Source organism: Eumetopias jubatus, unplaced genomic scaffold (assembly GCF_037043125.1).
Source record: "Eumetopias jubatus isolate StellerSeaLion01/CBP00866 unplaced genomic scaffold, mEumJub1_p1.0 scaffold_7, whole genome shotgun sequence".
Lineage (NCBI taxonomy): Eukaryota > Metazoa > Chordata > Mammalia > Carnivora > Otariidae > Eumetopias > Eumetopias jubatus.
In genome coordinates this window covers 89,932,444-89,958,682 of record NW_028274813.1, presented here as the reverse complement: position 1 = coordinate 89,958,682, position 26,239 = coordinate 89,932,444, and the positions used below count along the sequence as shown (strand labels likewise).

Below are 26,239 nucleotides of genomic sequence, written 5' to 3'. Positions count from 1 at the left end.
AATAAATAAAAATAAATTCCTTTCTTAGTTCAGTTGTACACTCCAATTCTGTAATTATGAATAAGGCAGAAATAAGGAGTTCTTAGTTTCTCACACTGTGTAGTTTCCCCTTCTAGCACACACTGAGAGAGAGAGAGTCATTCAGTCCGTAGAGGTCACCCGGAGCTGACTGGAAGAGGGGACATCTAGCTCACGGTGGGCAAGTGTACCCGCAGCAAGAAACGTGTGACTCTGGAGAAGTGCGTTGTCTTCCAAAAGCCTTAGTTTCCTCATCTTTACAAGTAGGGGAATATAAACCAGTTTGCTGTTAAATAGACTGAGAGTTCTAAACAACTGTAAAACCAGTGGGAGCCTGTCTGGGGATGAGGGTTGGGGGGTGGACTCTGTGGTAGGTGAGAATAGCTCGTGAAATGACAACGGTTTCATGTCTTGTTCTGATGTACTCAGTGCAACTTAGCAGGGGATGCTTAGATAAGGTGAGGCCTCCTTTTAATTGAAACAGAGAGCTCTAGGAGATACGCGGTATTCTACCTAGAAGCCATTTCTGAAATGTTAGTCTGTTTGAGTCCCTTAGGCCAGACTCAAGGCAGAGAAAATGTTTATTAGCTTGGAGGGTAGAGTTGCTACATGTTTGGCATTTCTCTATGAAAGATAACATAGGAAAACAATACACTTTAACTGCTCGACCAGTTTTCAAGTGGCTGATGACATGGTACACTGTAGTAGAAAGAGAAAAGATCCTGTTCATTGTGCTATTTATTTCTTAAGAGGAAAGCGTTTTAACATGTAAAGGAGGCCAATAAAATGATCTTAAAGTTAGGAGTTATTGCTGTCTAATTTCTTACTAAAATATGCTGTATTTTGCAGATGTCGATGAATGTGAGAAAAACCCTTGTGCTGGTGGAGAGTGTATTAATAACCAGGGCTCGTACACCTGTCAGTGCCGACCTGGCTATCAGAGCACACTCACCCGGACAGAGTGCCGAGGTACGGTCCTAGCTTGGAAGCTGCTAAGTAAGGGGACATATATGCTAAGGAGGAGGTTTGCCTTGAAGGAATTTAGTAGAGTTTGAATAACCTTTGCCAGGAGAGGCTAACAGACCCTTGTTGCTTTTTTGCACTTAATTCCAGATACTGTCACTCTGAAGGACAGCATCATAAAATCCAGCAGACATGCAAATCGTTTTAAAAGATGCTCCTGTTCCTATGGGAATATCTTATTTTTACTACTTTTGGCCTCATCGCTATTACTCTTAATTTTTAATCTGAGAGCTAGGGAATGGGGGTGACCCTTGTTGACACAGAAACTGAGGAAAGTTTCAGGTGAAATTGTATTGAATTAATTTCTTAATGGAAAGGTCTATAGGGTAAAGAAGGAGCGACAGTGGTCACAGCAACATCACCTGGGAGCTGGTGGGAAATGCAGAATCTCAGGTCCCATCTCAGACTTACTAAATCACAATCAGTATTTGAACAAGATCCCCCCAGTGATCCATAAGCACACTAAAGTTTGAGAAGCACTACTATAAATGTTTGCTCACAAAATTTTCTCTTTGGGCTTATTAATTAATTTATTACATCATCCTATGTGCCCTTTGTCAGATGACTGATATACTGAGTTTCTGGGACAGAAATAAGTAAGATCTACTTTCAACCCTCGGGGAACTCAAATATCTGTCTCTATAACTTTGGCACAGAATGGGGTATTTCACTGATCCAGTAAAGCCAGATAAAAGTAAGAGAATTTTGTGTTAAAATTAAATACAAGAAAAAGTCAAAGGGTTTGTATCACTTAAAAAAAATTGTCGGCTATTAACAGGAGTTAACTTTATTTGCCTTTTTTTTCTTTAGCAAAAGCTCTTCATATGAGTTGAAGACAAATATTTTTTATTTTTATCAGTGACTGGTTACAGAGTCTTTGAATGTTGTTCTGGCTTAGAGATTTCGTGCCATTGGTATATAAATGGCAGTGCTGAGCAGAAGAAACTGGAGCATAGTATGTCAGCCTGCTAATATTTCTATTAATGGCCTACTTACTGAATATAAATATAGATAGTTTGAATGTTTAACTGAGTTTAGAAAATTGTTAACATTATAACTATTGTTTACAATAATTAGCATGTATGATGTATTAGGCATTTTGCAGTAGTAGAGAATAAACTGAAACCAATGTCTAGAATTCTGCACTATTAAATAAGCAAATGGAAGAGATTATTGAGCCTACTCAGCCGGGGCAAGGGCCAGCCAGTATAGATGAGTGGTGATGTTATCACTCTGAGACTTAATTTATTGGAGACTGAGGATTACCTAAAAGCCTCAAATACTGTCCTCCTTAAGAGCTAGTGCTAAGCTTATCTCAAACATAAGGAGTTGATGACATATTCACATTTTGGGAAAAATGAAAGTGGCCACAAAACAGAAAGATTGCGTACTTAGCTGAGGAGAAGTACATGACAGGCTGAAGAGAAGCGGACAGAAGGGGCAGAGAGAAACACGGTAGAGAACTTTGAATGGCAAGCTTCCAATTTATCTTGTGAGGCAGTGTGCAGACTGATGGTGCTCTGAAATTAGTGAGGAGAGAAAATGCTGAACTCTTTATACTGTTTGTTTTATCCTTGGGCCTCAAAAGATTATAGAATACTAAAAAAAACAAAAACAAAAACAAAACCAATTCTGCTCAAGAGTATGTGGCTTTTACTATTTTTTGGAGTGTGTAGCAAGTCAGATTTTTGCAAGGATTAAGAAATAAATGAGAGAGAAAAAGAGCGTAGGTTGTTGGCACAAAGATCAGACAGAAGAAAAGCCCAGACTGCCTCAGCTAGTCCAATGACTCGTGTGGAAACCACTGTTGGATCTGCCCAGAAAGAAAGTGCGTCTGAGGGTCAACCACAAGACACCGTGCAGACGCAGGGTAGACAGAGTAACCAATGTGCCATTAATGCACATTCTTGTCGTCCAGAGGATGTTTCGGGTGCTTATCCTCAGGCACATGTGGCCTCAGCTCTGCATAGACAGCTCCACTCCCAGACACGACTGTGCGGTTCCCTGGTCTCTGTCTTCCTGGGGAATAGGCTCTGGCAAAGATTATATGCTATGTAGACAAGGCAGCGTGTATTCATCCTCTTTGGTGTTCATCCAGGTATCTAGCCTAGAAACTGAGGGGAACAGATAATCCAGGGTACCATGTTGTCCAATTTGAGTTAATCATTGATCTTTAAATGAGAAATCAGATATAGGTTATTTGAGTTACTGTCCTTTTTTAACACTTTCATATCGAGCTCTGTTGTTTACTTTGGCATAATATTAAGCACAACAGAAAGAAGGGGAAATGCCCCCATGTTTTATTAGGTAGATAAAATACTTATGAAGTTATAAAAGAAACTAAGAATACATAAACAATAAAACTATACTTGGACTAGAACTGCCATAAGGAAGGTAAACATTTCATGTGATTGGTGGTTTTCAGATGGAATTAAATTTTTTAATAGGATTTTTGTTTTATTGTTCTGATGTAGCTATGAGATCTCCCTTTTTGAACATGTGAAAGATGCCAGCCATAGTTTAATATAAATGGCTCATTAAATTAGCTAGGAAGATGAAGAAGAACCTGTTTTTGTGTATACAATTGAGATTTAAGGGGTCTTATTAGAAATTAGAGTTAGATCAAATGCTCTTACTTGACATTCTTTTTCTGTCCTATGTCTTGCAAACTCTAGTCAGTCATCTAAAATCTCACATCCTGGATATCACATTTATGTTGAGGAATATTTAGTAATTAAACCCCGAGACTACCATCATGGGTTTGGAGATGGAGGAAGGGGGAAATAGAATGATTGTAAATCCACCAAGTAAATCTGTTTCTTCTATTTTAACTTCCATTTTAGACATCGATGAATGTTTACAAAATGGCCGTATCTGTAATAATGGACGTTGCATCAACACAGATGGCAGTTTCCACTGTGTGTGTAACGCAGGCTTTCATGTGACACGAGATGGGAAGAACTGTGAAGGTAAGTGATAGCAAGATGGCAGTCAGGGCGGCAGGATAATATTCATCCCCATCTCCCGTCGTGGTTTCAATATCAGAAGTCTTTAACAAGGGGCGCCTGGGTGGCTCAGTTGGTTAAGCATCTGTCTTCGGCTCAGGTCAGGATCCCAGGGTCCTGGGATCGAGTCCTGCCTCCGGCGCCTTGCTCAGCAGAGAGCCTGCCTCTCCCTCTGCCTGCCAGTCCCCCTGCTTGTGCTCTCTCTCTCTCTCTGACAAATAAATAAATAAAACCTTAAAAAAAAAGTCTTTAACAAGACCAAGCCAAACATCAAGTGAAAGGTCAAAGTAGCAAATATATTTCACATATTGTAACAGGGGAGGCAAGCATACTTTGTAACAATATTCATACCTTTAATTACATTTCTGTGAGTCAAATAGCATTTCAAATATATGAGGAGAGCTTGTCCTTTAAAGACCCCTGGTGATGATGAAACTTCTATATCATAGATCATTACTTCCTAATTTTGTGCCATCAGAATTTGTTCGTTGTTTTTTTTTTTAATGGAACACACCTAATCTCCTGTATTTCTTTTTTTAATTTTTAATTGAAGTAAGGTGACACATGCCATATATTCTTTTGACATTTATAATCCTTCTGTTTAAAGTGCCGTCTAGTAAGAAAATACTGCTGAGTACCTGGAAATGTAAAATTTGTTTGAGACATTGACTATTGAGAAGCAGCTATCTTGCGTCTTGAATTAATCACTTCATTTTGAATTGGGCTGTTTCAAACATTTTGTCTTTTTCCCCTGCTGTTTTTTCCTGAATTGAAAATATGACCATTATTGATGAGTTTCCACTACTTAGACCTTAGCAAAAAAATGAAGAATGCTTCTTATCGTCTTTCCCAACGTCTTTGGGAAAGATCCCAAGAATCTATTCATACATTAAAAGAATTTCAAAATTGTTCTTAGAAACATTTTTGGCAGAATATTATCTCAGTGATTCAATTCAAAGACTTAATGCCAGAATTCTCGGTTGGGATAGAATCCTGTTTAAAAAAAAGGAAAAAAAATCGTAAATTACATTGGTCTGACTAAAGCCTGTAAGTGAAAACACACCATGTCTAGAAGAGCAAGTACCTCCCAAGACAGCTATAGTACTAAATAAAATAACATATTGATGAATTTAAAGAAATAACCCGATGATCAAGGAATCCTAAAGGTTAGCTAACATGGCTATCCTCCATAGTCCAGTCTTGCATTTTAAAAACACATTTTTTCCTACCCCTATTTAAAACTGCTTCAAATTTCAAGCCGTCCTCTGGTTTCTACTTTTTAAAGAATTAGGAAGTGGCCTAAGTACATTTTAAGTTCCATCCTTCTTAGTTTTGATTTTTGTTTTTATTTTTCAGTATATTGGAAGTAATATCAGTGAAGTAAATATAACCATCAGGCTGTTAACACACTTTTCACTTTGTCCGCTGCTCTTTTAAAAAAAAGTCCCGGTAGCTTCCATTGAGTCAAATTTCATACACACACACACACACACACACACACACGAAGTTTTATATATATGATTACATATAAATTTCATATCTATACACACATGCATATATATGTGTATATATGTATACATACAGCATATATACAGTATGTCATAGGATAAATTTAGCCCTGGAGTTTGCATGCACATGTCAAAAATTGAGAATTTAAGAATACATATTTTATATGGCCCTTCTTCTTCTTATATGCTATAATTTGGAAGAAAATTAGCCTTAGACTATGATCACACACACACAAAACCCCAGAAGAAATGTGAAGAAAAAGAATTCTATTCATTCAGGTTGGCTTCCTCTGTAAGCTTACTCTTCTGGTCATAAGAGAATGTATCTTTTTGCATTTTTCAGATATGGATGAATGCAGCATAAGGAACATGTGCCTTAATGGAATGTGTATCAATGAAGATGGCAGTTTTAAATGTATTTGCAAACCTGGATTTCAGCTGGCATCAGATGGGCGTTATTGCAAAGGTTTGTGCTATAAAACTCTGAGTCATATTCTCCCCCTGCTTTTTCTCCTTTCTATATTGCTTAGAGGTACCACTTCCCACTTAAAGTCCTCCTAATTCATTTTAGGAAATCTGACTGGACCTCCTTCTTAAGTCCAGCTATCCAGAGAGCTATGGTTTATGCTCAAGAGGCTGTTCTGATTCCAGAAAGGGTGTTTGGGGTCTTCTAAAGGAGCCCAAAAGGCTATGTAGCAAATGAGTGAGAAGCTGAATTAACAGTTGGTCCACCAACAAATGTGAGCATCTTTTTAAAGAAGCTGAATTCTTCCTCTTCCTTATATTTGGGGAGTAATGGTAGTTAGGTCTTTTGATGGCTGTCATTTTGCTACCTCTTACATCTTCAACTAGACAAAATATTGTAAATGCTTATTGCAGTGATATCTTCTCCATAATTTCCTTCAGACATCTTAAGAAACAGAAAGTTTTTCATGAACAATTTAAGCATTATCAAGTCACATAAGCATAAAGGGAAATAGAATTAAGCAGAAGAAGTAAACTAACAAAGAGCCATTGTTTAACTTGGTAGCTTTTGAAATAACTGCATTGCTCCGGTTACTGAAACAAAAATTAAGATTTTTATTTGTGCTATTGAAAATTGGGGTTCTAAGAAGAGTCATCAAGATAAATTTGTGCTTGTGTCTCTTGCCTTATGTAGTCAGAGATGAGGGATTATTGCCCTTGGGTCCAAGATCTAAGTTGAAACCATACTTCTCAAGGAACCTTATATCCAAAACAGGCCCAGGAAATCTGCTAAAATACTGCACTCAAAGCCTTCTGCTCATAGTTTCAGATGGAGAAGTGCAGAGTGTCAAGCTATTTAGGATGAAGAAAACAGAATAAAGTCCTATGATGTCTCTTCTCCAGGTGCCCCTGGTAGACAGTTTTGGTAAAGGTGCTATGGAAGAAAGCCTTGTATTAAGCTGTTGGCAAGACATGCATTTTCTCTAGGCTTAAAAGAGCTTCTATCCCTTGGTTGTTTACTTACATTCTCCATGACCTTCACATCAGTGGATCTTAATATTGTGCAAATCTGTCTTCGTAGCAAGAGAAAACATTTGAGTTCTTAAAATTTGAAATAGGAAATAAGTTTCTGTACTTTTGAGCCCTGTGCTGGGAGGAGCTTATTGTATGGAAGACAAGATTAACATGTGGAAATATTCTACAGTGTAAGACAGAATACAACAAAGTGCCAAATTGTGCAGATTAAGTGCTGTACAAGTAAAAAGAAAGGGGAAGGGAATGATTGCTGGAATATTTGGAATTGGGCTTCCAAACAAAATAACAGAAGGAAATGTGAAAGCCCCTTTGTGCACAGACCTTTTGCAAGAACACATACTCCTGTTGCCTGTCCACAGAGCATGCTGAGATTCACTTTCAGTGCCTATAGGCTGCTGGTGACCCAGGTCACACCCTCTCAGCATTTAGTATGACCAACAGATAATATTGATGTAATTATTTCAGATGACACTGTGACCTCATAGATGAAACTAGGTTTTGCAACTGTCTGCAGCTGGTGAAATAGCTGTGTGGAATACACACATTAGACTAAGAATAAAGAAAAAAGAAATTTCTTGGGTGCTGAATTCTTCTTTTCTGTAACTTTTCTCTTGACATCACTGGATAAGATTTTCTCTGAGCACTGAGTACTTAGTTCTGAGACCACAAAGATGTGACTGTTCAAAGCTAGAATAAACAATGTTAATTTAATCTCTACAGTTAACTAATCTGATGACCAGCTTGGCCTCCCTGATCACTCTCTGAAAGTTGGGGCCACTCCCATTGAATCATGCCCTCTAGATCTATGTTACATCTCTGTCCCCATGAAAAAGCCTGTGTATCACTTTTCAGGCTATAGTTGTCACTGTTTTACCGTAGATCTCAACTTGAACAAAAAGGTGACCTGAATAACTGAACCAATGTGAGTTCATGTATTTAAATATAACTGCTGTTTTAAAATACAATCTGTACACGGGAATCTTGGACCATCTGAATATACCCTTGTGCCAAATAACACAAGCTAAGTAAAAATCTAGAGGTGTTTCAGTCTCAATTTGTCTTTTTAAGGTCAGAAAAAAAGGAAATAGTTACATACACTAGTTATATATTATAAAAGGAGTTGTTATAAAATGACTTGCTTCTAAGTGTTGTATGTTTTCCAAAACACAATTTTGGTACCATTTCTACTTCCCCATATTAAAGGGGAAAAATCTTTGCTATTATTAGTGTGTGCCCAATAAAGTCTTTTACCAGACCTCTCTTAAGTATATACATATGATACTATAAAATATCTGTAATACTTATGAAAGATTTTTCTTTGCTGGGTTCCAATTGGTTAGGGTGTTGTTGTTGGCCAGAAATGGTCATCAAAATCTTCTATATTCATTTTCCGTTTCTTTTCTATGGTGTTGCATCAGGGTTTTAGTTCTGTATCTCTTAATGCCATGCTAGTCCTCTCAGAGAGTTAAGTGATATTGGAAGGACACCAGTCTGAGTATTAGATGCCAAATGGAGCAGCTTCCTGCCCAGGTCAAAGTTGCACATTTTGGATAAAAAGACCTCAGGAGAATATGATTGAAATAGCTTTTTCTGTGGTTAAAAAAAAATAAGCTCACGTAGTTTATGTCAATTTTTGTTATTCTTCTATCAAAGGACAATGAAATGTGTCTCACTGAGCAAAATTATTGTTGGTGCTGCATATTCTTTTCCGTCTTCCCCATTTTCAAGTGTTGTAAAAGAATTGTAAGCATGTTTTGGTTTCATAGAAACGTCACTCCATTTTTAATAAGTGCTTTTACCCACCACAGATATTAATGAGTGTGAAACACCTGGGATCTGCATGAATGGGCGCTGTGTCAACACTGATGGTTCCTACAGATGTGAATGCTTTCCTGGACTGGCCGTGGGTCTGGATGGACGTGTGTGTGTTGGTAAGATAAAGCCGTGACTACATGTATGCTAGAGATCCACCCTCTGTCAACCGATAAATCCCACCAATAACAAATGCACTCTACTGTAACAGACAGGGCAGAATATTTGTGGGGGAACAAGCCAACAGTATCAGTTCTCTTCTTGCATAAATTGGATATTAATCTAAGATGAGCTGAGATAAATAAAAACCAGGGGTTTCCCTACCTCTTCTTCCCGCTTTTCTTTTCTAATCATGTGGATGTCCTCAATTTTCTCCAATTCTCCTTTGTGGATAATGGTCTTTGAAATTGGCCTCTATATGCTCATTATCTCATAGTGAACATTTTCGTATAGGGAATTAAATGTCCTAAGGGAAGCATAGAGTGCAAAGGAGGATATGGATAATCAAGAACTTTATGTAATATTTTTATGTGGCTTTATAAGAAGTTTGAAACTTGTTGAGAAATAGATATTAATTTTATCCAAATTATTTTTAAGAAAGGTAGTCAATAAACCTTTGAATTGGGCATAGCTGGAAACTCCCTCCCTGGTGGTAAAGATGACACTACCTAGTAGACCAGTGTCTACAGACTTATATAATGAACCATTTATAAATTAAACCTCCTCTTCTTTGAAAGTACATCTAATTCAGACATTCAATAATTGCATGTTTATTTTGAGGTAGGCCACACTTCTTAAGAAAGGTCTTATTTATCATAGGGTGAGAGTCACTGGTCATCCATCATTCATTTAACTTGTATTAAGTGTCTGCTCTGTACAGGTCTGGGGAAGATAAAAATGAATGAGATAGAGTCTCAGCACTTAAGAATCTCACAGTTGGGTAAACCATGGTAGTCTCTAGAAAACAGAGGTGGGAATTGGTTTCTAGTTCTTGGAAGCTGAATGTAGTTTGTTTTGTTTTGTCTTTTTCTGTTGAAATCTAAGACCAGAAGCATCTTCTGTGAGTTAGAATAGGGATGATGGCTAAATAAAGGCAGCTTCAACTTTGACCTGGGGAGTTCTCATCTGTTTGAAGTGATAGTGTGATGACAGATGTTTCTTCCTGTTTAGACACACACATGCGGAGCACATGCTATGGCGGATACAAGAGAGGGCAGTGTGTCAAACCCTTGTTTGGTGCCGTTACTAAATCTGAATGTTGTTGTGCCAACACTGAGTATGCATTTGGGGAACCTTGCCAACCGTGTCCTGCACAGAATTCAGGTATGTGGTGTCATGGGGATGCCCTCGTACTACTAGCCTCCCGCCTCCGTCTGCAGTCTTTGCATTTATGGAAGTCACAGGGAGAGATGATGTTATGCTCTCCAGATACATCATATACCTTCCTGGGATCTTGGCAGGGCTGCTCAGGATCTGATCACACATTACTCACCCAATCCTAATGGTCATTGCGAATCGACAGCATGTTTGGAACTCCCATCCCAACTCCTCCACCTTAATAATACTCATGCTCTTTGGAATTCATGCAGCTTGCCTTGTTTTCTAAAGTAGTTTTACAGTGTTTGCATTTTGCAGGAACTATTATAAAAGCAGAATTTTACAGAGTGTAAAAGTAAATAATTTTCAGATTACCTGAATATTTCCAGCTTTTTTTCCAAAAGGCCGTGTGTGAATTTTGTTCAAATCCCTCATGTTGATTTAGGTGTGCTTCTCCTAAATGATTTTATTCAACCCTAGGGAAAAAGTATTTTTCTCAATTTGAAGTGACATGGCATAATGAAAAGAAAACTGGTTGGTGAGTCAGAATTCTTCCCAGCCACAGGCAGACAAATTACTTAATTGGGGGGGGGGGGTTCAGTTTGTTTTAGGTTTTTGTTTATTTAGGAATTTTGCTCACCTACTTTCAAAAGGATATGAGATGGCTTACAATAGTAAACAATTATAAAATAGAATAATATGGAAAAGGGATCCTTAGTTTTCTCATCTATAAAATGAATTATCTTAGGTAATCCAGAAGATCCTCTCCAGGTATAAATTGTTTTTATCTGTAAGGCAAAAATAGTTTATTGAAACTAAAGCAATAAACTGTCAACATTTGGGAACTGGAGAGTTTCCTTTCAGTGTTCTAGAATAGAGTTAGATCTAATATTGAAAACGTACTTCTGATTGGTTGGTTTACATCTAGGATCCAATTAGTTCATTTCTGGCCTAGATACAATTAATTAAAGATTGACTCACAATTTTTAAACATTTGCCATTTTGAAAGTGATAATTGTTGAAATTAGAGAGTTAGAAATTAAAATATGAGAAGTTAGAGAAAGTTAAATGGAAGACTTTAAAAGAAATGAGGGATGCTGGTTAAAGAAGAAAGCTTTATTCTGGCTGATTACTTCACAAATTACCATTTTATATACGATTACCAATCAGTTCAATTCATGCTCACAACAATACTTCAATCATATAACATCAAATATAATCCTATCCAACAAAGATACCTCCGTGTAACCTTATAGTTGTATATCATCAATACTGTCCTTTCATATGTTACTTTAACTTTTCAAAGTACTTTTCTTACACTTTTGTTATGCACTTTGAATTTACAAGACAGATGAGTATCATGAAAACTGGCACACAAGAGTATAGGTGATTTGTTTACATCTTCAGTAAGTGGAAAAACCAAAACTTAGAATCTAGGACCCTTGGTGCATAGAGTTCTTTGTTTTTACATTTTCCTCTGGACCAAGTGCATCTCCAAAGAATTCTTATGATACCTCAGAAAATGAAGTAATCTTATAAAAAGATGACTAAAAGAGACCAGATTTCTTTAAGCAGTAAAGCTGAAGGAGGGTTAAATTTGAAGCCCAGCCCCACTAGCTTCTGTTTTGTATTTGAATGCACTTGCACAGAAGAGGTCCACCTGTGGACCTGGTTTCATTCCATTTGGTTTCTCTGCCTCTTTGGTTAGATGAAAATGCCAAATCGTGAAGAATCTAAGTGTAGAGCATCCCTTATTTCAGGAGAGAGGGGAGATTTTAAGAGGTACTGAAAATACTCAGAAGATTCCTTCTTTAGCCAATCTATGAGAAACTCCAACCCCATCACATCTAAAGTCCATCTCTGTGTTCTGGAAGGAAGCCAAGGGAGCTATCTATGAAGATATTTCTCCCTGGCTGCTGAATATTTACTCCTTGCAGGAATCAGTCAGTTAAACCCACCGAAGTGTAAGTATTAGGAATTTTCTCATATGTCCCCATACCAGTGTCTCTGTGGCATAACAGTGAATTATCTCAGCAGCACCTACCATTTATTTAATGTATGAGCTGTGCGAGGAGCTGTGTTGAGCACTTTCCATGTTCTCTTGTGAAATCCATAGAACTGTCACGTGAGTTGGGTGTTCTTGTCTCCAGTTTATAGAAGGGGAAACTTTCTAACAGAGGGAAAGGGCTTGCTCCCAATAAGCATTGTCATCAGCATTCAAACCAATGCTGACCTGAATTCACTGACTGCAGAGGATAGTCTAGGACCAGATTCTACCCAAATGGAAAAGAACAGTGACAATAATTTGCTTCCACTTAGGCCAGGCATCAACTAATTCAGCACTAACTGTAGAACTGCTTTCTGCAAAACTGGCATGATATTGTTTTTCCTATTTTGTTACTTACAGTACTTCAAAAGTGTTTTAATTAATTGCTGACATGAGAGAATAATGACAATGCATTTCTTTTTGCTTCTAGTCCCAAGCTTTCAAACATGCGACGGCAGCCACTTTCCCAATTGTTCCTTTTTTGGTGCCATTTAGCAGGATTTAAAAATTAAGGGATTTCACCACTTTTCTCAAATTTACATTTGCACAAAGGCAGAGGCTCTGAGGGATTCGACCTTCCTTTTTTCTTTTTTTTTTTTAATCTGTGTCACTCCTTTGCATTCACTGTCATCAGGAATACAGTTTTCTAGCATGTAGAAGTATAAGAGCTATTTGCTTGTTAGCAGTGAGATGTGGTTGGCCTCAGTAAAAAGGCCTGTTCCTAATATCCAGTTCCCCTGCCACTTAAGCACAAATGATTTGCATTTGACCATGAGACTCTGTGGTTGCCAGAAACTGTGGGCAACTAAGGGGACACTTTAGTTTGTTTTGGATAAAGTGTGATTCCCGTTAATTCCCCATTTTCATCATTCACTCTTATGTTTGCCTAAATATTGTTGGAATCGTATGTGAAACATTGCATCAGTTTTAGGAAATAGAAATCTGATTCCATCAGAATTTGGGAACATATTCTGTATACCTTGATTTCTTATTAAGATCTCAGTTTTAACATTATGCAATACTTTGCCTATGGATTTATCATATAGAATGAATCTAGTATCCTGATGAATATGAACTTTAAAAATACACTTAAATGCAAAGACAGATACTTTTGTTTTTCTTCTGAGTGGAGGCTAGAGAATTTGCAGAGAGAAATGAGAAAATGTTAAGAACTTGATTGTATTAAAAAAAAAAAAGAAACTGTTCACACTAGGAAACAAAATGATTCCCAAGACAGTGGGAGAAGGTTTTATTAACAGTTAAGAACCACATTTTAACAGGCACATTTCACTGTAAGTGTAAAGTGTTCCCTGGTGAACAAAATCAAATTGTAGGAAAAACACCTTTTCTGAAAGCGCTTTGCACAAGGAATTGCTATAACGTGCCTGTGTCCTTTTTAAAGTCATTTTCCACAGTGATGCGGAGCCTTTAAAATGGGAGCTGGGTGTACCAGTGACTCCCTCGGGAAATGCCTCATTCTTCTGTTACCACTTTATTTCAGTTCCACTCACTTAGGAGGAAATGATGTGTGCAAAGCCAAGTATAGGATTGACCTGTTCTGCAAACAAGGGAATAATTTACTATCTTGTTAATTTATTGCAGCGGAATATCAAGCACTCTGCAGCAGTGGGCCAGGAATGACGTCAGCAGGCAGTGGTGAGGACTTATTTGAAATTCACTTCCTTCAGCATGTGCAGAAGCCGCAGTACTGGGCATTCCTGCGGGTTTCCAGTTGGTCCCTTTACAGCAGACCAGAGGAGGTCTGACCCCTTCTCTGGCCATCACTGCATGATGTACCTGGGACCCCTAGAGGCCCCTAGGGGCAGAGCAACTATGGTACCCTGCATCCCAGGATTGCTGGATTTGGGTGTGGGGCTTGGTACTGAAGGGGTGCGTGCTCTCCCAGGGCGGTCAATGGAGGACTGGCAGATGAGATGCAATGACTGTGGTATCTCATTCATGAGAAAGAGGCAGTCTGGTCCTCCTTTGGCTCTTCCACAATCAAGTACAATTCAGGGTTATGGGCTCAGTTGAATTGTTATCCATTCACATTTTGAATGCTTTATTGACTGCCAAGTGTTGGGTCTGTATAAGATGTCAGTAGGGAGCTATCTTATATTTTGTAGCAAGCAGTGATAGCAATTAACTGAGTTGGAAGAGAATGAAATACTTAAGTGTAGGGCTTAGAACTAGAGAAATATTGGTACCAAAAAAGAATTAAAGTTAAAAGGGAGAGTTGGAACAAGTGTAAAAATAGATTTTATTACTATAAAACTAAATGATTCAATTCAGGACAGTTCTGGGAAAAAAGTAGACGGAATTGATTGTCAGTTCATTCTCATGATTAATTTCATCATTATATGTGGATGAAGGTGGAGAGGAGATATTTGGGGGAAAGAGGAGTAGTAAAGGAATTTATTATGAATAAAGAGTTAGTGGGGAATAAATAAAGTTGTGATGGGGACCCAGAGAAGGAAAAACATGTTAACCCTGACTTATAGAAGATTTGAGACTAGCCATTCACTGATTGTCATTCTGCATCACCCTTGACCATAGAGCTCTCCTCAGTCTGTGGGCATACAGCAGAGGGAGGACCCAGCCTCATCTGGGCTGAGCAGCAGAAGCTTTTCCAGACCAGGTGGTGTTTGCATGGGCTTTGGACCAATGAATAGGCCTGGCTCCAGACATTCCTGACACAGAGCAAAAGGGCATTGTATGTTCATAGAAGAATGAGAAATTTAAAGTAAATAAACAGAGTTCATATTTTAATTTAATCTTGATGATAGTATTGAACCTACAAAAGTTTGAACCATGAGAATGACATAGTCATCTTGTCTTTAAGAAAAGTCTGATGGCACTGCGAAGGTACCTTAAAGAAGGATAGGCTGGAGGCAGGGAGACTGGTTGTAGGGACTGGGGCTCTGCGGTGATCTACTTTTCCATCTTGATGTTTGAGCCAGAAGAAGAACAGGGGTTCTCCTTCAGCCTGATTAAGGATTGGTAATCTTGTAGTTCTAGCTCAAATGGCAAGTTCCTTTCATGGACTGGTGGAAGGAAGATTTGAGTCAGAACATCTTGTAGTAAGAAACAGTGATCAAGCTTTCTCATCTAAGTGAAACTTTATTTTTACCAGGTTCTAAAGTTGTCACGTTTCTTGTAATGTTATTTTTTTTGACAGTTCTTTGACCTTTACTTTAGAATGTTATTGATACTGAACTTTTTTTCTGGTGGTGCAGATATAAATGAATGTGCACTAGATCCAGATATCTGTCCAAATGGAATTTGTGAAAATCTCCGTGGGACCTACAAATGCATATGCAATTCAGGATATGAAGTGGATTCATCTGGGAAAAACTGTGTTGGTAAGAAGTTTCACCTGTTTCCTAAGACATTTCATGCATCATGCATTCTTTCTTTGTTGCTTGGAGGAAACTACTTTCACGCAGCCTAAAGGACTGAGCAAATGAATGGCCTTCACTTTGGGTGTCAGCATGGCACATACATGTCTTGATTAACTAAAATTTACATACCTGAATCCTGGTAATTTATAAGTAGTCATGTGTCATGTTCACTCCAAAAAAGAGAAGCTCCTTAGATGTATAAAATACAGATTGTCAGCCGTTCTCATGTGTCTACAAAGGCATCCCTATTTTTACCGAGAGAGCAACTCTTCTCCCAACCATTTATTAGGTTTAATCAAAGAAAACCCAGCTTATTTTCAGTAATAACTGTTCTCTGTTAAGTTTAGCAAACACCATATTTTTTTAAAGATTTTATTTATTTATTTGAGAGAGAGAGAGCGTGAGAGAGAGCAAGCACGTGTCGGCGGGGGCAGGAGGGCAGAGGGAGAGGGAGAAGCAGGCTCCCCGCTGATTGGGAAGCCCTAACACCAAGACGCAGGGCTCCATCCCAGGAATCCGGGATCATGACCTGAGCCCAGATGCTTAACCAACTGAGCCACCCAGGTGCCCCAAGCAAACACCATATTTGATGCTTTAACAAACCTTAATGACAGTGCCGGCCAGTAACTAAAAAACAAACAAACAAACAAACAAAAACCAAAAAAACGGAACTTTGGGAATAAAATGATCAACATAGGCCCCATTATTTTTTTTCAACTTTCTCCAGTTGCCTACACTAGTACTTTCTGAAACGTACTGTCCATTCTATAGTGCAGTGATACACTGGCTTCTGAGAAATGAATTCTTCCTCTCTCACACCCTTAATTTTAAGGCTTCTTTTTTGGGAGCATAGTTGTGATTTGATTGCACATGGTATTTTCCAAAGTAGATTAAACTCAAAACAAGTTTTACTATTTCATTTTTCTGTTAAGAGCCTCTTCTCTTCGGCAGACGAAAATCATCATTTATCTGAACAGGCCCAGAAGGACACAAAGATGTTTTAGCTTCATCCAAAAATCACCCCATTTGAAGCAAAAGGGAGAGTTTGGGAGGCAATAGGGATTCTTCCTTCAATGCATTAGTATGTACTCCAAAGTTGAACTGATTATCATCAGGTCAGAAGTATGTTCATATTCCAGATTATGTTTAGAAATATAAAGTGAGGAATCAAAGATCCACCACAGCCATAGGATTCCAGGGAGTGGCTATTTTTTATCTTAATCATCAATTCTTCACTTTAAGGTTCCAGATCCTTCTGACATCATCAAAGTTTAAAGATGGCAATACTGACTTTTTTGGGAAGCGTTAGCATTCCCTATATCATTTTGACAGAATTCTCACCATGTTGTTTCCTCATATAGGTAACATAACTATACTTAATTTTCCATATTTTAAGTACTTTATAAGTATACTGCTAACTTAAATATATTTACTACTGTGGACCTAATCAGCTCACCAGTGCTGAATTTGTGATTCCTTTATTTTAGGGCTACTAGATTGTCAAATAATGATCTAAACAGAATTTCTCAATGTGTAAAAAACTCCTTGTGGACATAGAGCCTCTTCTGTGGGTTGTGGGATATACTTCAGCCCAACTGTATGTAACAAGCTGGTGAAGTCCCACACTTTCTGAATTACCTAAGTAACACATTATCAAAACTTAGATTTTGCATCAGACAGACCTTTTATTCACCTGAAAGTAAGGAGTTTTTCTGGGCTCTCTGAATCTCAGGTCTGAAATTCCTTGTGAGAATTATAAACTCTACAGATCGCTTCATACTCTATAAACACAACCGGAGGCCATTTCAGTTATTCTAAAGAAGAAACACCCATCCTGGAACTAACACATATCCAAGATGGGCCATACTTTCTAAATATTTATTTAGTTCCTTAAATCAGTATGATTAGTTCTTTTAATTCTGGCACAACGAACAGTTATATGAAGATTAATGATATCCAGCAAATCCAGGTGTCTTCCTGTTAAAGAAAGTGAATTGCATAGTATCTGGTGACTTTAGACTTTGTAGACACCTAGTAAAAATAATCAGATGAAGCCCCTATTTTCCTCGTTAGGTAAGTTAGGCAAAAACCAATGGTAGAGGAGTTGTGCCTGTTTGCTTGAGTTAATCGTATCATATGACCTTAAAAACTTAACCCGAGAAAACAGAGAAATTGCATGCAAGGAATGAGCTCCTCCAAAAGTTCATGTTTGTTGGTTTTCCAGATATTAATGAATGTGTATTGAACAGTCTACTTTGTGACAATGGACAATGTAGAAACACTCCAGGAAGTTTTGTCTGTACCTGCCCCAAGGGATTTATCTACAAACCTGACCTAAAAACCTGTGAAGGTAAATTGCGTTTTTCTTCTTCTATTATGTACTTTACTGTCTTTTGGTATGCTACTGAAAAACCATGAGAATAAGTTAGAGTCACCTCTATTTTAGACACGTATGTCATTTTAATTGAGATTCTGTGGTCTTAAATGACACTTGCATGTGCTTTGGAAGCTACTGATGGTACTTAGCTACAGTTGGCATTTTATTTGCCATCACTTGAAAGATGAAGAAAATATCCCATAGTTAGTAATTTGGAGATCACACTTCATGTTTGCTCCAGATTTTCTGAATAAAAAGATTCAGCCATATGCCAGATTCTGTGCTATAGGGATATGCTCAAGTATTAGTTTTGGCATTCCATCTAGTCTAGAAAGAAATCTATCTAGGCCAGCTCTACTATCTAATAAAGAATATGTGGTAGCAATTGAGGCCAAAGTTTAAATATCCTTTCATGAGCAAGACTAGTTTTTAGCAGTAATGTGGACCTGTTTTTGTTTCAGACATCGATGAATGTGAATCAAGTCCTTGCATTAATGGAGTCTGCAAGAACAGCCCGGGCTCTTTTATTTGTGAATGTTCTTCTGAAAGTACTCTGGATCCAACAAAAACTATCTGCATAGGTATTTATCTTGCTGATCAGTACTGTATTTAATGTCCGCTTTTAATGCGAAAGAGTTTATTGCAAAATAGTTTAAGTATGGATGAACAAAATTTTATTTTGTTTCATCAACGTTATCACTTGTTTCATGTGTCATTCTTGCTGTAATTCCAATACACGTTTGAATTTTTTATATAGATTCTATTAAGTATCTATTAAACGTTGTCTCCTACCTCCCTGCAGAAACCATCAAAGGCACTTGCTGGCAGACTGTCATCGATGGGCGGTGTGAGATCAACATCAACGGAGCCACCTTAAAGTCCCAGTGCTGTTCGTCCCTCGGTGCTGCCTGGGGGAGCCCGTGCACCCTATGCCAAGTCGGTAAGAGAGACAGGCACTGTGGCTCTGGGCCCATCCCACTCGTCACTTTGCTTAGAAAGGGGAAACCCAGTACTTCGTTTATTTAGGTTCATCTAGGAGTTCTAGATTTAATTCTGATGACCTTGCTGAAACATATTGCTGAATAGGGAACTAAGAGAAGTGTCAAGGACAGTAATTTCATGTGATTTGGTGATTGGGTTATTGTTTTCTACCCTGGTGTTGCTTTCCTAGATCAGCAACTCCTGTGGGCTCTCTCGGAACCTCATGATTAGGGGTCCTGAGCTTTTTATAGGCACAGATTATCTTCCAAAAAATGGATTGATGTAAAGGAACCAGTTCATGACTTAACTTCTAAGTTTGTTGCAAAGCTGAGGTTTTAGAGCTTTGCTGATAATTTTGTTGATTCAGTGTTTGGGTATATAAATATATAGTCTGAATGCTGCAGGGCAGGTGATCTTCAAATTCTAGACTTTATTTTCCATGTCCATGTTAGATGATTCAACCCTATTATATGATTCCTATTTTAGAGCTGATAGCAGAAGAGAGATCTAGCCAATTTCCTTCTTAGTCATTACCTTAGCATGATCTTTAGGGGACCTTTGGGTCTTTCAGGACCTCTCAGAGGAATTGACCTTAGTTCAAGGAGACATTTCATTCTTCATCTGTGCAATCGCAGAAACCCTTTGTCATCTTAGACTTATTCAAGCCACAAAATCTAATTCATGTCCAGGTCCTCTTTCGTGTTTCTTATACTATGTCGTACAAAGTCTGGATATTGTTATCTCAAATTTATTTTTTGTTTGTTTGTTTGTTTGTTTTACAGATCCCATATGTGGCAAAGGCTATTCAAGAATTAAAGGAACACAGTGTGAAGGTATTTATGTGTATTTATAAGCCATAAATTTTGGTGTGCATGAAGAATGCCTGTGTGAACTTGGATTGGATAAAGTTGTCATGTAACTTCTCAGTGAGAAATATGCAGCAGAGAGGGAAATAATGAGGACTGCAGAACATAACAAATGTTAATTTCACAAGCATATATATGCTGTTGCCAGTGTTGGATCGCTATGGCTACAGGGCAGGGTGATTGAAAATGGCTGACCATGGTTTCGAGTGACTGCACTTTCAAAATACTATCAGGAAGAGAAAAATGGAAGTTTTCAATGAGGCTATAAAATTTGCATTTTTTTCTTGGTTTGTCCTGGCTTGTGTTTGTTTATTTGTTTCATGGTCATGGGGGACTCAGAAGGACGTACTCTATTGTCTCATTTTTGAAAGTCTACGTGGATTCTCTCCAGTTTGTTGTGATTCTTTCTCACGGAGTCCCAGATAGACGTAGGTCAGGGTGACTAACACAACCTGACATGACACAGCAGCTGAAAAATTTTAAAAACAGCAATTAGTCCCATATGTGGAATGAAATAAAGTTTTTTTTTTTTCCCTGCTAAAATAAAGAGGAACGCTACAACCCCCACCCAAGGTCTTGCTTTCCAAATGATGACTGAATCCTTTGGCCTTTCTCTGGTCCAGACCCACTGTTAATAACTTATCTGACCTCAGCAGCACATTTTGGTGTACAAGTGGCCAGAACAAAAAACCCAAAAAGGTAAATGTCCCCCTCCCTGCTTATATCTCTCAGAAGGAAAGGTTTCAGATATTTTCTTTTTCAACATCCCTGGCTTGGAAAGTTATTTTTTTCTAAATAGAGACACAGTATGCTAATGCCCCCCTTTTTTTGGCATTGGCAAGTGCCTTTCTTTGAATTAATTTGATGGTGAATATTTTTCCAAATTAAGTGCAGAGAACATACTACTTTCTATTAGGCAAACTGGGAGGGACTGGTATATTTGAGAGTCAGTGGGTGAATGATGAATGAATGAACATGAGTATCTTTTCACTCTCCCTAACTCAAGCTGGGACCACCAATGCTTTGTCAAACCATCTGAGACTGTTGCTGAGTTAAAACTAGTTATATGCTTTCTGGGGACATCTCAGCATTTCTCAGAAGACACTCTTTTGACTGGCCCCAGATATGTCTCGGTGGGATTTTTTTCTTCAGGCTATTTTCTTCTTTGCTAGTTTGAAAGGTCAGGTTTCTGTTATACCCAGACATCTGATCTCATAAAGCTACCAGTGTGGCTCGTGGGAGCCTTACCTGAGATGTCCATAGTACCCAGGGCTGTCCCCCAAAACTCATACCAACTCCTGGCCTCTATAATTCAAAAATTACTCCTTAGGACCAATGGAGAAACTCACACCTTTGGGAAAAGGTGGGCTCAGCGTGGTTGCTATTCAGAGTTCCCAGAAATTCTATGTGAACTATTTGGAAGCAAACTAGTTTTATGAACTTATTTGGTTCAAAATGGCCTTTTCTGTTGTGAGAATAATTGTGACTCCATGAATGGAGCAAAGTAGAATGATGTTATACATACATTTTAACTTCATGTCTTTTTTTCTTCATAGATATAAATGAATGTGAAGTATTCCCAGGAGTATGCAAAAATGGCTTATGCGTTAACTCTAAGGGATCATTTAAATGTCAGTGTCCCGCTGGGATGACTTTGGACGCCACAGGGAGGATCTGCCTAGGTAAATCCTGAGCTCATTACTTTTCTAATGGTCATTTCTTAAAGACTATTAAAAACTCAGTGAGTAAGATAAAGCTGAATATTTGGTTCCAAGTACAGTTATACATATCCCAAATACAGCATTTCCATTAGGATCCATAGTAGGTTCCTTGACAAATAGCCTTCCTTACTCAAGCTCTTCATTTATTCTTTATAAAAAGAGTAGAGAACATGGTAGTGAAGAGAAACTTTAGTTCTTTATTGATGTGTAACTATTCTTTAAATCATTACCATCACAGTCATTATTCCAGAATGCTCAAATCTGCCTCCATATGCCACCAACTCTAGGATACAAGGTGAATGGTGGGGAGAACAATTTTGCTTGATTAGAAACTGTAGCCCATGCCTGCTAGGCATGTCTTGCCATTGGCCAGATGGACAGGTCCTTGCAAGAAAACCTAGTGGGTGTGAGTGAAGAGTGCCACATTCCTCAATAGTGAACCTAAAGGAGCACAGGGTCACTGTTACTTCTAATCACGGTGGGATTCTCCATGCCAACTGCGAGAGTCCAAGTGGCATTGATATGGAAGAGATTGGACCCTGAGTTCCCAGAGAGCTGCCCTGTGGGCTCTTACTGGCAGCAAGCTGGAGATCCCACAGTCATGTGTGTGGCGTCCGGCAGACAGATTCTGACCCTACTTCTATGGCTTCTGCCTGCCGGGAATATGTCTCTTGGATCATTCATTTCCGAGTCCATGGCCCTGAAAATGATGCTCAGGTACATTGTGTATCTGAAATCATATTCCTCTAAAGTGCATCCTTAGTGAAGGGCCACTGTAGGTGGTTAAAAGGGTAGGATGAGGTTAAGGGATTTGGATCATTTATGAATTAGAACTAACAAAACTTGAAATATAGAGCTTTATGGCTTATAATGTAAGCAATATGGAGTAGAAAAGCTGGAATCCAGAGGGGAGAGTCTTCTCATAACCACGGATGTCAGTTAATCTCATTTTGAGTCCACTCTTTTTGTTTAGGAGGAATTGGCGTTTAATGAGAACCTTCTTCCAGGTTCTTCAGTTGAAAGATACTTCAGTGTTTAATTTAGAAATCGTGTAAAAGGTATCCATATATCTCATTAGAGACTACCTGAATGGAAAGTTGCCCAGAAGGCTTCGGAAGCTTTCTAACATTAAAGGATATTCAGGCACATAGGTGAATGGTTAATGACCACATTGTGAAGGAGAGAGAAAGAAGATAATGCCTTAGGTTTTAATTACACTTTACAGTTTCCAGACACAGAATCTTAGCTGAGCTTCATGGCACCCCCTCAGAGATGGGTGCAACATCATTTTATGGATGTAGAAATTCAGGGTCAGAGTTAATAATTTGTCTAAAACAAGCAACTTCTTCATTGCAGGACAGGACTGAGTTCCACATCTCATGACATCTGGTATATCACTTCTTCTTCTCTTCCTCATGATTCCACAAATTCGGGGTTGGGGTTAGATGTATCCCATGTGTACCCAGAAGAATGTATACATAAGCACACGTAGAAGTGAAAGGAATACTTGAGAAGAGGAGAAAATCGCTTTTCTTTGCTGTTTTTCCTCTTCAGTCTCAAGTAGGGCATTCTTCATTTTGGAATTTAACACTGCACCTCTCCAAAAATGAAGGTGTGAGGAAAAAGTGCTGGAGCTAGCTTTGATGTTCTCCAGTGAGAAAGAGTGCTAGAGGGGAGGTCAAGCCATGATGGAGTGCATGTGTTGGTAGGAAGCATGCCTGTACAGGGAGAAAACATCTCCCCAAAGAGCACTGTGGGATTTCTCCAAATACCGTTCTTTACGTAGAATTATCAGAAAATGCCTAAAATCAAAAGGAAAGTTTCCAGAAATAGGAGGTGCAAATGAACAGGAACTGCCAAAGAAAAGAAAGCCTTTTATCAGGTGGGAGTACTCATCAGAAAGCCTGTACTCCTTTTGAGGAAAATAATGAATTCCAGCCAATAAATACATAGCAAATTATTATGTACATTGTACCTTGCCCAACCCAACTGGCCGGCAGTTTGGGGCAGTGGAGATAGGGTAACTCTCGTCAGCCTCCCTGTGTTCCGTCTGGCAGATATCCGCGTGGAAACCTGCTTCCTGAGGTACGAGGACGAGGAATGCACTCTGCCTGCTGCCGGCCGCCACCGCATGGATGTTTGTTGCTGCTCCGTCGGGGCGGCCTGGGGTACTGAGGAATGTGAGGAGTGTCCTGTGAGAAACACACCGGAGTATGAAGAGCTCTGTCCCAGAGGGCCCGGATTCGCCACCAAAGAAATTACAAACGGAAAACCTTTCTTCAAAGGTACCGCGGGTTTCAGCGGGCTGATTGCTCTTCTTTGTAGAGCAAGAGGAGGTTCTGCTAAGAGGAGAGTCACAGTGACTACCGGCGTGGCCATCCCTCGGTCGTCTCACACACACACACACACACACACACACACACACACACACACACACACTCTCTCTCTCTCTCTCTCTCTCCCTCCCTCCCTCTCTCTCTCTCTCTCTCTCTCTCCTCACTTTCTGAGTTACAGCAGACAGATGTTCACTCTGGAACGGGTTCTCTTTTCCCACCTTCCAGGACTTCCTGAGGCCAGTTGCCCCTCCCATTAGCCACTTGTTAAGTGTTAAAGTAGATTTTAAAACTACCCTCAGCCAAGTATCAACAAGGAGGATATCTTCTTGGGGAATTTTTAGTCTGTCAGACACCTCTTCTCTGTTGCTTTAACCAGGTCACGGCAGCTCACCTGAGTGTACCGTGGGAGAGGTGAATGGCGTGACAAACCCAGCGGCAGGTCCTCTTTGTCCAAAAACAGTGAAAGTCATTTTGATGGCAAGCACATTCCAGTGACTTCTGATATTTCAAACCTTATTTTAGTTTATTATGCTATCATCTAAAATTCATGTAAAAAAATGAGAAGTTCCAGATTTAATCTAATTCCAAAATTGATTTAACTTTTTATGCGGGGGATACAGAACTTGTTTACTTGAGCATATGGAAAAATCATGAGTGGTTTCTGAGAATTCCAGTTTTTCAGAGAGGCCCAGCTTATATTCCTGGTGTAGATTTTTGTCTTGGTTGCCCATTGTGTCTGGGCCTAGTTATTATACTTCACAACCAAATCAACTTATAAAAATGGGAAGTGAGAATATAAATATTGCTTAATTATCCTTACATAAAAGTGTATTTTTTTTTTTTTTGTATTGAGTGTTTGATCCAAGACGCCCTGGGGATTAAAATTCTGTCTAGAGAGACAGTTTCTACATGACCCTCTTAAATGTCTCTTAAGTAAATTCAAAGGAATTTGAACGATTTTCTTCTAAAGGCTGTGGCGATCCATTGCCACAGAAGAACTTGTTCTTGAGATTTAATCTGCTAGTTCTGTCTTTCGTGACATTTTGTGGAAATGAACTTGCGTTTCTTGAGCTTTAGGTCTTGCCTTAGAAAGGCCCCTGAAAGGAGATCACCCATTACATTATGCAGTCTCCTAGTGTATAAGAAACTCTTTTAATTATATTAATGAAACCTTAATGTTAATTGAGAAAATATTTTCAAATTGTGTACATGTTTGAGAAAACATTTTAAATAGTATACATTTATTTACAAATCATTTAAATTTTAAATGACATCTTTTTTGAAGTTCTTATATTTTAGGTATATCCAAGAAAGCATCAAAAGCACAGATGAATATCTCATTCCACTATACTCTCAATTGGTTGCTGTGGGGCAATCTATTCCAATCATCTTCTGTGTGCTTTAAGTAGAGATGCTAGTGGTTTAGAATATTTATTCATTCACTCAGCGAATACTGAAGTGTTTGGTATGTATCAGGCAGTGTGCTGGGCTCCAGAAGTCCAAATAAACGCACCTTTACTTCCCTAATAATGCTTTCTAAAATGTAGACTAGAAATGTTTACAGAGTCACAGTTCTCATGGATCATTACACATTCTTTAAAGTGCATATTATCAAGACCCTCCAGCCTCCTGGGTTTAAAATAGAGGCATTGAGAACTCCTTACAGGATGCTCAGGAACTTTCTGCACATTTTCTTTTTCTTGAAGATATCAACGAGTGCAAGATGATCCCCAGCCTCTGTACCCACGGCAAGTGCAGAAACACCATTGGCAGTTTTAAGTGCAGGTGTGACAGTGGCTTTGCTCTTGACTCTGAAGAAAGGAACTGCACAGGTCAGTGAAGGGCTCCCCTTCGAGGGACACCCGGTAGAACTCTTCCCCTTTCCCACATTGCCACAAGAATGAGAGCTGTCCTGGGACTCACGCGCTGCTGCTTGCTGCTTGCATTCAGACATCGACGAATGCCGAATCTCTCCTGACCTCTGTGGCCGCGGCCAGTGTGTGAACACCCCAGGGGACTTCGAATGCAGGTGTGATGAAGGCTACGAGAGCGGATTCATGATGATGAAGAACTGCATGGGTAAGCGTGTGACCAGCTGATCCGCACAGGTGAAAAGGGATTCCCCAAGGCTTTGATGACTCAGAGCCTCCCCTCCAGGCTCCTTCTGCTCCCGCAGTGCATGGGTCTCCTGACCAGTGTGTCCGGAATCAGTCTGTGGCAGAGGGAGGCTGACATGCAGAAAGCATGAGGGCATTCTTGCTATGAGTTAGTGGTGGCCTAGGACACCAGTTATGGGTCCCGGAGAAGCAAGTTTAACACCTGAAAGA

The 26,239-nt window shown here is 39.0% G+C and overlaps 1 protein-coding gene across 1 annotated transcript in view; it reads left to right on the top strand.

Moving 5' to 3' along the window:
• The window catches only part of FBN1 (fibrillin 1), a 222,989-nt gene that overhangs the window by 123,144 nt on the left and 73,606 nt on the right, over positions 1 to 26,239 (top strand). Inside the window, exons 12-26 of the mRNA XM_088025122.1 lie at positions 868 to 987; positions 3,885 to 4,010; positions 5,898 to 6,020; positions 8,863 to 8,985; positions 10,037 to 10,189; positions 13,833 to 13,886; positions 15,467 to 15,592; positions 17,856 to 17,981; positions 18,470 to 18,589; positions 18,811 to 18,948; positions 19,772 to 19,822; positions 21,412 to 21,537; positions 23,634 to 23,861; positions 25,619 to 25,744; positions 25,863 to 25,991. Of these exons, the coding sequence (XP_087881248.1) occupies positions 868 to 987; positions 3,885 to 4,010; positions 5,898 to 6,020; positions 8,863 to 8,985; positions 10,037 to 10,189; positions 13,833 to 13,886; positions 15,467 to 15,592; positions 17,856 to 17,981; positions 18,470 to 18,589; positions 18,811 to 18,948; positions 19,772 to 19,822; positions 21,412 to 21,537; positions 23,634 to 23,861; positions 25,619 to 25,744; positions 25,863 to 25,991 (1,869 nt within the window). The remainder of the gene's footprint in view (positions 1 to 867; positions 988 to 3,884; positions 4,011 to 5,897; positions 6,021 to 8,862; positions 8,986 to 10,036; positions 10,190 to 13,832; positions 13,887 to 15,466; positions 15,593 to 17,855; positions 17,982 to 18,469; positions 18,590 to 18,810; positions 18,949 to 19,771; positions 19,823 to 21,411; positions 21,538 to 23,633; positions 23,862 to 25,618; positions 25,745 to 25,862; positions 25,992 to 26,239) is intronic.